We start from the raw sequence: 12,370 nt of genomic DNA, 5'->3' as shown, positions 1-12,370 counted from the left end.
ACACACACACACACACACACACACACACACACACACACACACACACACACACACACACACACACACATATAATTTCATGCAGTTTCCTACACATTTTTATCTTAAGAAACACATGAGTCACTTTTGAAAGTGACAAACTTTATTTGTTCCTTTACCACAACAACACTACTTTATACCATTTCAGTAACATTTACTGCAATCTATTAATGCAATTTTTCAACATTTAAAATACAAAAATCTTATTAGGAAAACTCTTAATTCAATGCACTTTATCTGAAATGAATTGATTTTAATTCTTATTTTAAACCTGCAGTTTAGACAAAGTCTCTGACCCCCAAAATACAACACGTCATCGCCCAAACACAACTTCACTTTTCTTCAAAGGAAGTGAATAAAATATATATTTTGATCTAATGAGCTGGAGTATTGTAGTTGTGATCTAAAATAACTGATTTCCCTGACTCTTGTGGAGCTATTGTAATGAGTATTTGTTTTTGGTCTATTAAAGTCCAATGTGAAAAAAAATAATAAGTGTGTGGCTTTTTATGTGCAGCAATCTAACATGTTGGATGATTCAAGTGACCAAAAAAAAATTGTTTTTCTTTTTTTTTCTTTATCACATGCACTCAAACCCGAGTGAAACTGTGTCTCATTCACCAAACAGGAAAATAATACGCTGGGGAAATTCGCTCGGTGGCCCCGCTCAGCCCTCAGGAGACACTAAAAGCAAGAGTCAGTTGATCTGATGCAACGTTTCACTTGGCTGACAGAGTTGTGCGGGCGCAGCCCGTTGTAAAAATCAAATAATCACACAGCGGCTGTCAGAGACGTTACAGGGTCCGTGTCAGCTGTCCCTGCTGGACTGTGACAAATCAGCATTACACTCGATAATTATAGCTCCAGAGGACGTCAACTGGCACGACTCTATTCTTGTGCGCAGGTGTGAGAACGTCTTTTGCTGGGGCGTCYGTTTCACACCGCGGCAGCGATTGTTTGAGTGCAGCAACTCTAGGGGCAACGAGAATCGCTCCACGGCCAAGTCGGCTAATTACACGCAGCGAGGTAATGGTTCGTTCAGCGTTTGTAGGAAAGGAGGCCAAAAGAAACAAAAGTCAGACATCTGGCTGCTTCACAGAAATCCTCTCAGCGGTGTTTTAGCACTTACCTCACCCGTTTGATGATAAGTACGAGAGAGAGAGAGAGAGAGAGAGAGGGAGAGAGAGAACTGTAAAGCTGGAGCATGCCCTGTCTGGTCGGGTCACATGATAGCATGGAGCCGTTTGATGCCRGCGAGAAATCAAACCTCTGCACAGTGACAAATGCGCGCAGCGATTGCTGGGAGCATCACAAATACAATCTGACAGATTTGCCCACTGAGCTGACTCCAGAATGAAGAACAAATGCTTTTATTTTTATCTCAGCGGRCTTGAGAGACGGGCCGTGCTGTTTTGACAGAGTTGGGGGGAGAGGAGGTCATCTCGGACCACTCAGGTTGCTGGAAAATGTGAAATCATCTAATTTGCGAGGAAAATAAAAATGAAAAGTTTGACAGCCAGGAAAACTTCAGTTCCTTTTTTGTTATTGTCCTCAGTCCAGTGCAGGACAGATGTAGTCTAAATAGTTGTAGCGGTGATGTCCTTGGGATGAAGGTTAGGGTTAGGCCCACGTGTTTTCCATCTGCTCCCATCGTATGACCGCTGTGGGTTCAGCTGAGAACCCCGATTCTCCAACAATCTCAGCTTCAGGAGATGTTCATGTCAAACCTGACCTGCGTGGAGCGGAGCCTCTCCAACATCACTAATTAATTCTGACTCAGTATGCATTATTTACAGAAGACCCTTTCTGCTTTTCCCGCAGTTTATTTATTATTGCATGAGAAAATGAGTGCCAGTGATCGCCGCGGACAGCAGCGACTAAAAGTTTTATGCAGTTTAAAAATAAATATTTAGCTCATCTTCAATAAAAGCCTGTAAACACAGAAACCAGTTTTTAGATTTCACATCTACTCAAAATGATGTTGCCAGAGACCGATCTACTACAACTTTATGTTTGTTTCTTTAGTTTTAATGTCTCAACATTATTATGATTTGATTTTTTTTATGTCCACCCAGAACAGATGCATGGTAAAAGTAGTAACAGTAAATGTCACTTTCTATAATTCATGTCATGTGAGGAGATCCAGGGTCACACCGGCATCGCCTCTGATCTCAGGAAATTCAACAGAACAAGGAAGTAATGAGTCCAAATCATAAACCCAATTCAGTAAAAACATAACACAGACAGCAATGAAAATGCCAATTAGTAAATAGTTGTCTAAGCGAAGGAAAACAACAGATTCTTCTAAACCTTTATATCGCTACTAATTTAGCGTGAACAATGTWGCCAACTTTAGCTGCTTTGTTGCCAGATTTAGCAAGTTTTCAGACCTCTCTGATGACTTTTTTTTCTAGAAAGTGACTAGCGGCAAATCTAGGAACTTTTTATGATGTTATTGGAAACTTTGGTAATAGCGCTTTTCTCAGCGAGCAGCCAGTGTTGCTGTGAGCCCCTCCAACCTTTCCAAAGCCCTGACAAGTGGTCCGACTCACGGAAGCCCCGCGCAGCCGCCAGAGCTGCAGTCAGAGCAGAGAGGAGACCCCTTCAAATGAGCGAGGCATGCACAAAGCAGCTGCTGCTCCCATCCTAGCTTACAAAGCAAGATGTTGTTTTTATTCTGTTTTTCACTGACACTGTCTCAGTTAAGGTAAAGGTAAGGTAAAGGTGCTTTATTTGTCATCAGTGTATGTTTCCACACAATGACGAAATTGTGCTCTGCATTAAACCCATCCATACCCAAGTGGAGCAGCGGGCAGCCATGTGAGGCGCCCGGGGAGCAGTGAGGGTTAGGTGTCTTGCTCAAGGACACCACGACATGTGGGTATGGCGGGGAGTTGAACCTAAGACTTTCAGGTCCCAAGCCGGCTGCTCTACCACTACACCACAGCCGCCCCCAAATAAAATAATCCCATGATATTTCATTTCTTTTTTGTGTGCCCAAAGCTACTGTTGTTGTAGTTAAATTTTATATTCTCATTAATTTCTTTTATTGAGTCTATTTGCAGTTCTAAATGTATTTAGTGTTTTTTTACTCACTTTCCTACAGCCTAGATCACAACTGGCAAATGTCTAAATACGCAGATTAGTTGATGACATCATTTGATGACTTTTAGCGGTGTAAATGTAATATTTTTATGTGCTTAAAAACCCTAACACACAAAACTAATTTAAAGAACCGACTGGGCCATAAATGTTATCTACTGTCTCACGTCAACAAAGCTGCCCTTACATAATCTGCAAAGACAGCATTAACAAACCAACTATGATGTGTAATTTATGGTCCATCAAAGCAGAAATCACTTTTATCTCACAAACTGCTTTTCAGTACAAGGCATTGGAAGATTGCAAAGATAAAAATAAACATTGGCAAATGTTAGGCCAGTATTTCTGCTTTTAGTGTCAAACGCAATGCAAACTCCTTTGAGTGTGTTTTAATGTGCTCAAACTAATCAGAAACTTGAGTTTTAGTCAGAACTAATGCATCGTGCTTTGTTGGCTTTTAGTAAAAGTTTGGCCTTTCATGAACTGGTAAMGTTGTGGTTTCAGCTGTTTCAGAAATCATTTAATTTCTTTCATCTCTCCTAATGACGCAGCCAACTCCTTATAGAATAATCTGCTGAAAGGATCTGAAAGTACACACTGAGAGATGGACACACACACACACACACACATACTTATATTTCTATCCTTATCAGGACCGTTTATTGACTTTCATTCACTTCTATGGCCTAAACAGATTCTTACCCTAAACACAATCACCCCCAATACAAAACTAACCCTAATCCCTCCAGTTCCAACCTTAGAACCGTGACAATAAAATATTTCAGATTCAGAGTGATTCAAGCAGAGAAAAAGACAAAAAAAGGAGGTCTTACCAACCCGAGTCACAATGGACAATGAAGCTGCTGCTCTCAGATTAACAAGATGACCCCACCTTTAGATAAAAAGTGGATATTTTACAAGAGGTGGTAAGATGAAAAAACACACCTGACTGTGTACTCCAAATGAAGTAGATGTGATTAATGAGCAGTCTGCTGCTGCTCCCACTGTCACAGTCTCTTTTCTGTGYATCTCTGCCCTGCTGTCATTCCTCCAGCCCAGCCCAAGCTCACCTGTTTCCTCTTGTGTCTCCTTCAGGTGTTTCTTGTTGTCTGATTAAGTTCTGCCTTTATATTCAGTTGTTTTTTTCCTCTGTGCCTTGTCCGATCATTGTGCTGTTAGCAGCCAGTGTGGTTGTCTTCTGTGTTCCTCATACCTGTTCCTCCTGAGAAGAGTTTGTGAGTTTTCTTGCTGCCTCGACAGCCCTCCTCAGTTTATTAAAGCTTTTTGCTTTTTGAATTTTGCTGGCGCCTTCTGCACAACTTTACACCCATATGTTCTGTTTTTTTATTTTTTTATTTTTTTGCATTGTTTGGTATTTAAAGCTGTTCACTTAAAAAAATCAATATCTATATTTTTGTTGTTACTTAGTTTCACATCTGACTGTAAAGCCATTTCACTTGTGGTTTAGCAAGTTCTGGATGGATCCATCCGGACCTACTTGTTTTTTTAATTTTTGATTTTTCTCTACCTGGATTACTGAGGTGCATCAGGACTTATAGTGCATCCTTTTGCTTGGTTGAGTGTAATCAATAAGCCACTGTGAGCTTTTTCCAACTGCAGCAATAGTTGGGCAAATGCTGTTTCAGCTCAGGAGCTGCATCCTCTGTAGGGCTGTGGTGGAGTGGTTAGGGGAGTCRTCCTGTAACCAKTAGGTTGCCAGTTCGATCCCCCATTCCAGCTGTCTCAGTCGTCGTGTCCTTGRGCAAGACTCTTCAGAGGGTCTGGTGGTGCCGATTGCATGGCAGCCCCGCCTCTGTCAGTGTGCCCCAGGGCAGCTGTGGCTGTAGCTTACCACCATCAGTGTGTGRATGGGTGAAGTGTTAAGCGGTTGATGGACATGATAAGCACATATGGACTTGATAAGGCTCTATATAAATTCAAGCCATTTGTAGGCCAGTTACTGTACGTCACTGCACTACACTGAAGGCCGTCCCATTCCGTAGGCTCCTTCTCGTGCAACCGACAAATGCAGCAATGAAAACAAGGGATGCGTCTGACTATCCTTTGCAGCAGACGATATCATAGGATTCATTGCATTGTCAGCAAACTACAGGRAAAAAGGAAGTGGCGTAGTTTGGAAAGTCATCACGGACTAAAGAATTTGTTTTATATTATGAAATTTATACTGTATTGTGATGTTAAATAACATTTAATTACAAGTACTGATACATGAGCTACATTTTATTTATTTATTTATTTATTTATTTAACTTTACAAATTTTACAGGCTTATGTACACGCACAATACACATTTTGTGCCACTGCAATACAATAAATCTGAAAAGTGAAATTAAAACAGAATACAATATRAGAAAAACCTAAATAGCAAATGAAGCTATATTAAAAGAAAGCTTYACAATAGTATTATAAAGCCATAGTACTAATACTGGAGCTAAACCCAAATTATTAAAGTCTTTTGATGTGATGGACTTGCGACCTGTCCAGTGCGTACTCTGCCTCTTCCACAGTGACTGCTGAAAGTGGGCACCTGTGACCCTGAAAGGAAGAAGTGGATAAAAGATAATGACTGCATTTTAAAAAAATACATTTAATTTTGGGAAGTTGTACCTCCTGTGAAAAGATGTGTGAATTCATGTTCCAATGTCTTTTCAAGTTTTAGGAATTTATGGCTGATGTGATATCCAGTAAAACACAACATTACAGTAACAGAGTAATGCGTGGTCACACAAACATACCTCATCCAAAGACTAGAATGCCTACCTGGACTTCAAAAGGCRTAGCCTCCATTACATGGGTCGTGGTCTATGTGGGCTGCAACCCTTGAATTGCCTATATGCCACGGACATTCGGCCCAGCACTGGATGCYACTCCCAACACTTCCGGTTCACKGTCAACACAGTGTTAGCAAAAGATTTTTTTCACCCGACAACGACTCTTAATGATCTCCACAGTACAGAATTAACAAATTATATGTACCAACATAAACACAGGAGACATACAGGTCCAGCTAAGTGGAAAAAAAATCACTCCAAAGTGGATTAAAGCCATAAAAACACAGGAAAGACWTTCGTGTTTATGGTTCCAGAATTTAGCCTTTTTCCGCCATTCTTTGGCTGCTTGTTCTGTCAGTTTTTCACGTAGAGCTGTGACACTTATTGTTGGAAAAAGCAGAGTCTGGGCTTTAAATTTATGGGCTACTTGTATGGTTTGGATCATTTTCCCCGACGTTAGTGAACTGAAAATGTAATCATTATCAGGCAGAGGTTCTGCTGCTCTCGGTGCTCGGGGGGAGGAGGGGGGGGGGCGCTCATCACTCGGCTTTAGTCTACACTGTAATATACACTCTAACAAGGTTTTACTTTTGCATAAAACTCATGACAAAGTCGCATAAAAACATTTCATATAACACAAACGCGCGTGCGCACATACACCTACCTTTGTACCGGCTGCTGTGTTAGCTTCCTGCTAGCTGTCGTGTGGAGGTGGTCTTTCCTCTCTCGTCTTGGCAGTAAAAGGGGATAAATGTACATTTCCCTTTTGTAACCYCCGTCTTCTCATTTCTGATGCTGGCTCTTGAATATCCTCAGGTTAGAAATGCTGATTACAAACGCAAGCGTGAACTTTTAAAGATAAGTTTTCCCTGTAATGCTATGATCCACTGCTGTCACCTCCTCATCAAGAGGAAAATGGATAAAAACTACTCAATCGTACCTGCTGCTTAGTGGACACAAAGGCACACAACAGAACTCACGTTTTATACCAGTAGCTCACAGATGCTTCAACTTTTGTGACTTTTTCACAGACTAGTACTAGCAGCTAACGCTAAAAACATAAAGTAAGCAGGGAGTGGAAGGGAGGAGAGTGGCAAGAATTATACTGGAAATACATCATCAATGACCGTGGCATATAGGCTATTGAGACACACCATGAGTGATCCAAGAGAAGCAGTGTACCATCTGACACTGTTCAACCTTTGTTCTACTGAATTTACCTAAGAAGGGATGAGTAGAAAAAGAAGCTCTACATCTTTAAATCATCTGTTACCTCTCTTGTTTCCTCAGGCAACATCTTTGTGGTGAGCTTGTCTGTGGCAGACCTGGTGGTGGCGCTGTACCCGTACCCTCTGGTGCTAAYGGCCATCTTCCACAATGACTGGACCATGGGGGACCTGCACTGTCAGGCCAGCGGCTTCATCATGGGCCTCAGCGTCATCGGCTCCATATTCAACATCACAGCCATCGCCATCAACCGCTACTGCTACATCTGCCACAGCCTCCACTACGACCGCCTGTACAGCCTGAGGAACACCTGCTGCTACCTGGGCCTCACCTGGGTGCTCACAGCCATCGCCACAGTGCCCAACTTCTTTGTTGGCTCTCTCCAGTATGACCCCCGCATCTACTCCTGCACCTTCGCCCAGACGGTCAGCTCGTACTATACCATATCAGTGGTGGTTATTCACTTCCTGATTCCATTGCTGGTCGTATCCTACTGCTACATGAGGATATGGGTACTTGTGATTCAAGTGAAGCATCGGGTTAAGCCCGATCAAAGGACTAGGCTGAAACCTAGTGATGTCAGGAACTTCTTGACTATGTTTATGGTGTTTGTGTTGTTTGCTGTGTGCTGGGCTCCATTGAACCTCATAGGCCTGGCTGTAGCTATAAACCCTGTAAAAGTTGCTCCAAAAATACCAGAGTGGCTCTTTGTCACAAGCTACTTCATGGCATACTTCAATAGCTGCCTCAATGCCATCATATATGGACTGCTAAACCAAAACTTTCGGAAGGAGTACAAGACTATCCTTCTTGCTCTGTGCATCCCACGTTTGCTGCTCATGGAAACTTCCAGGTGCGCCACAGAGGGACTAAAGACTAAGCCTTCGCCGGCCGTGACGAACAATAATGTAGCGGAGTTAAATGTACAAACTTGTGTGTAATCGAGCTTGTGGATGTGCCACGATTCACCCAGTGCCTTTTCACAATGTGCATCATTTTCCTGTTGAAATGATACCTTGATCTGCGTACCAAATTAAAACTTGTGGTTGGGGTTGCTCCGGTGTCCTAACGCTGTGCTCCATTTACTTCAAAAGTCAGATTTCAGATTTGATTATGTCATCACACCCAAACYAACAGTGTTCCATTTGCAAGTTGTAAAATCTTGCAACATGAAGTTTAAGGCTGATGAAGTCAGAATTCTAACTTTACTGGGTGCTCTAGAGTTGATTTTTCTGGCCTTACACATGGAAATTCTGACTTTTGAGTATAAATAGAGCTCATTATACATCTCGAAAGTATAATTTTCATCTTTTTGAAGTTGTGGGTGTTTTGTGGAGGTGTCAGTGATCAAAATATTGTAGTAAAAGTATTATTAAGTGTTATCAAAGTACAGTATTATCAGTTTGGACTATCAGGCAGACGCTCTCTCAGGGTAGACAAGCTTATGACCAGTCTGAGTCAGGTTCAGTTCCAAAGCAGATTTCTATTTTTCTTAAAGCTCCTTTCTCAGAAATGTCATAATGCTTTGGTTATTTACAGAAGATTGKGTCATTTGTTGTCTTTTACAAGTAAAGGTTCATGTGAAACTTTTATTGGAGAATGGGACATTTAAGTATAACCTGGTAGAAAAACAATCTGATGAAAAAGTTAAATAATAAACTAGGCAAACCCTGTTTTATTGATATTTACACTGCCGTATCGACTGTCAGCTTGTTTCTTAGCCTTTTCACACATCTTCACAGTTTCACATGAACCTTAATTGATTGTGGACTGCAGATAACCTGGTCTTTATGTGTAAAAACACCTTAAATCTATATAAATACATATGTAATGGGTTATAAAACAGTGTTCATGTGAACCATTAGAGGTGTGATGTTCATGAAGGAAATGAACAAYGGGATTCAGACTGTGCAGATATATATATTTTTCCTCCCTAGATGCAGACACACAYGTTCCTTTTCCACTGAGACAAACAAGAACAGGCAACATGCTTAGGAGGGAAGCGGGGTTACAAACTTGACAAGTCACGTGGTCGGGCCGTAGGTTGTTAGTCATGGCTTTTTTTAAATGAATGTTAGCACAACCTCCGGTTCTCTTCAAAGCGCTGTAGGACCCGGCATACTGGATCTGAAGCTGAACRGCCAACTCGGTCCTATAGTTTGCCAGGCGTTCATTTTCGTGCACACCCTCTATAGTCCAACAAGATACACAGCACAGTTTTCTACGTTCCGATATCTTTAAAAGTGCCTGGAAGAGTCAAATAGATGGAAGCACTTTCTGATTGCCTCGGACTACTGCTCCTCCGAACTATTTATGTTTGGATGCAGAACAACCGGCTTCTAGAAGAGGACTAGTTGAAGCAAAATGCCACCATTGTTGTCAGAGTTTCTGTCTGCATAAACACACCCACAAAAACTCTGACCAATCAAACAGTACCAGGCACCTGTGAGAAAAAAATTGGTCCAAGCGTTGTGTTGAGAAGTAGCGGGCGAAGCTGCTCTGTGAATAAAATGATGCAATTTTTATCACGCAACTGTGCTATTGAAAGGCGWTTTCACAGCTTCAGATAGAGTATGTAGGAGCATTAAATCCCATGTTTTTTAAACCGATATGACATTTTTGATATTGGACTTGTTTTAAAGAAATCTAGTTTGTAACTGAAACTGCCTTGTTAGGTAACTAAAAATGATCTGAGCAGCCTTTATTACCTGATTACTGATAAAGACAAGGCAAAACATCGCTTAAAAAAAAATCCAACCCGTCTCTTTAAAAACCTGGCGCTATAGGACTCTGAACCGACATGATGCCTTCAAACGGATTTCCTGAGCCCCTAATTTGGACAAGTCATGCAGACAACCTGCGAAGTGGAAGTTGACAGGAAATAAGCAGTGAGCAGTCGACGCCACAAAGGAAGACGGCTCCTCTCGTGAACACGGAGAACATGATCTGAGGGCACCGGTAAATGTGAACAAGTCCGACGCTGCGCCCGCGTCACGTCATTGTGTTTAGCTGGCTGCCTCTCTGCACTGCATTCAGGTGAAAATTGATGAGCAGAGGGAAAAATTTAAAAAAATGGGAGGATGAATGGAAGGTTTTTTAACACACCACAAATGGGAAGACTGGGTAAAGTGAGTTTTCAACCACATCCCTGCTTGTGTGTTTATCTTGACTAACTGGCTGTGTTGTACAGATCGATCACATCGTCAACATAGTGCAAATAATGTATTTTCTGTTGCTCTTTGTTTGATTTCTTTGCACTCATAAATGTAGCATTAATGACGAAAAAGCCTCCAGGTTTGGTGTTTTCCTTTCAGACAGTCCTCTCAGCTTTAAAGCTCAATCTGTTGCCAAGAACTTAATGGGATTATTTAGATTAAGTGGCTTTAGAAAATTAAGAGTAGGTGAAGTGCCAATTTGAAAACCCCATTTTATATTCAGTAAAAAGCTCTAGTTAAGTCAAACTCTTATTTTTTTGTATCCTCTGTGAGTGTTAATATCTCTGACACAGTTGCACGGTGAATGTAATGAAGCCTGTTAATTGAAGCTCTCCGGCTTCTCTTTGTGGTTGTCCCACTCCGCTCAGATTTTACATTTGTGCAACCCACATCTCAAAAATGTTCCTTACAAATGTGGCACAGTTTGAAAGAGAAATTAACAGGTGTTAATCACCAAGAAGCATTGTCACGACAAAGAAATAATCTACCAAACACAAAACCCATTACTTTTTGTACAAATTTTAGTTTGTTTACTGATTTTAGTTACATCATCATGCATGTCGTCATTGGAATAAAAGAAATTTAAACTGCTGGACGTCCCTGCCCAAAATGGCTTGAGTGATTAAAGAACAGGAACTGTCAAAAGAGAGAGAAACAKTGGATAAACAAAGCTAGGTCTCTTGTTTATTAAATGCCTGGGAGACATGATATGCATCAGGAGCCAGAGGGGTGTAATTTTGTGATAATGCAAGTGTGCCTGAGCGCATGTCACCCTGCCCGAGACGAGCTCTGACAGCCTCCCGGCGTAGATTCCTCCCTGCGAAAAACAAACTCTGAGCAGTTCACCTCACAGGGAGGCTCCGAGATGTTGACGTGACACATTCTTGACACGACGCACTGCTGCTGGAATATTAAAGAGATTACATGTTCCAAATGCCTTATTCGGGAGGTAAAGAGATCCCCAACTRTACACCATTTCACTTTTAATTTGACATCCTGATTTGTTTGCATTCTGCTGTGCTCTGCCAGAGCTCAGCCTGAACGGGCCGTCAGGACGTTGGACTCCAGTACTGTCAAGTTCCAGAGCTGCAAAACAACACAAAACTGTTTCACTTCTGCTTCTGACAAASCGGTGTCTCCGGTGTGCAGCAGGAGAAAGCAGCCCACATGCCGGCGAGATGTCAGCTGCAGGTGAGTGGCTAAAGCAGCTCGGGGGGGTGACAGAGTCAGCTTCACCTCACAAACGCATCATTCCTCTTCCCTTTCATCTCACCTTCCACTCTTCTCTCTTTATTTCTTGCTTTTTTATCCCAGCGTTGCTTCTTTTTTTATTTATCTCCCCTGTCTCCTGAGGCATCTTTACCTTCTTGCAGAGAGTTTCATGAGAAAACTGTTAAATCATTCAAGCATAACGCTACGGCTATATCTATCAAAAGGCAGAAGGAAGGAGAAGTTGTGAAATTTTAACSTGTTTAATTTGTTCAAGACAGCACATCGCCAGCAACTGAACTGACAAATTTAGCAATCAGCTAATAAATGTTTTATCCTACGTTCACATAATGCAGCCCAGGGGGTCACAAGCAACACCTCCACTGTCTCCATTAGGCCCTTTAAGTCTTCCCATAAAAAACACAATGAAAATCAGCACCTAATGAATTTTATTGAGTGGAAAATGATGTCTAAACTGAGAATCTTTTTTGTGCAAAAACCTGTCGGACTGAAGTTTTTCCATTTGCTAAGTTAGTAAATTTGTGCTGGCAAGAACGTGGACAAATTTTATCCCCCTAAAATGTGAAAATTTGTCTTTACTACTTTAGGATATTTTCATTTCAATGAATACAGTTATTGTTTGTTGGTTTGTTTGTTTATATGTTTTTGTTTTCATTCTTATATTACATTAAAAACATTAGTTCTAATAGTACCACTATGTGGCGAGAACTCCCACATTAACAATATATGAAAACACAGAGAAAAGATATGCTTAGCATGGCTGAACTTT

The 12,370-nt window shown here is 41.4% G+C and overlaps 1 protein-coding gene across 1 annotated transcript in view; it reads left to right on the top strand.

The window, feature by feature from the left end:
• Window positions 1–8,211, top strand: part of mtnr1c (melatonin receptor 1C) — a 23,629-nt gene extending 15,418 nt beyond the window's left edge. Inside the window, exon 2 of the mRNA XM_014006079.1 lies at window positions 7,220–8,211. Coding sequence (XP_013861533.1) covers window positions 7,220–8,097 — 878 coding nt within the window. The 3' untranslated portion in view covers window positions 8,098–8,211. The remainder of the gene's footprint in view (window positions 1–7,219) is intronic.
• Window positions 8,212–12,370: the final 4,159 nt, after the last annotated feature.

The sequence above is a fragment of the Austrofundulus limnaeus genome, unplaced genomic scaffold (genome assembly GCF_001266775.1).
Source record: "Austrofundulus limnaeus strain Quisiro unplaced genomic scaffold, Austrofundulus_limnaeus-1.0 Scaffold34, whole genome shotgun sequence".
Taxonomy (NCBI): Eukaryota; Metazoa; Chordata; class Actinopteri; order Cyprinodontiformes; family Rivulidae; genus Austrofundulus; species Austrofundulus limnaeus.
The sequence above is the reverse complement of the archived record's forward strand: the minus strand, read 5'-3'. Positions and strand labels throughout refer to the sequence as shown.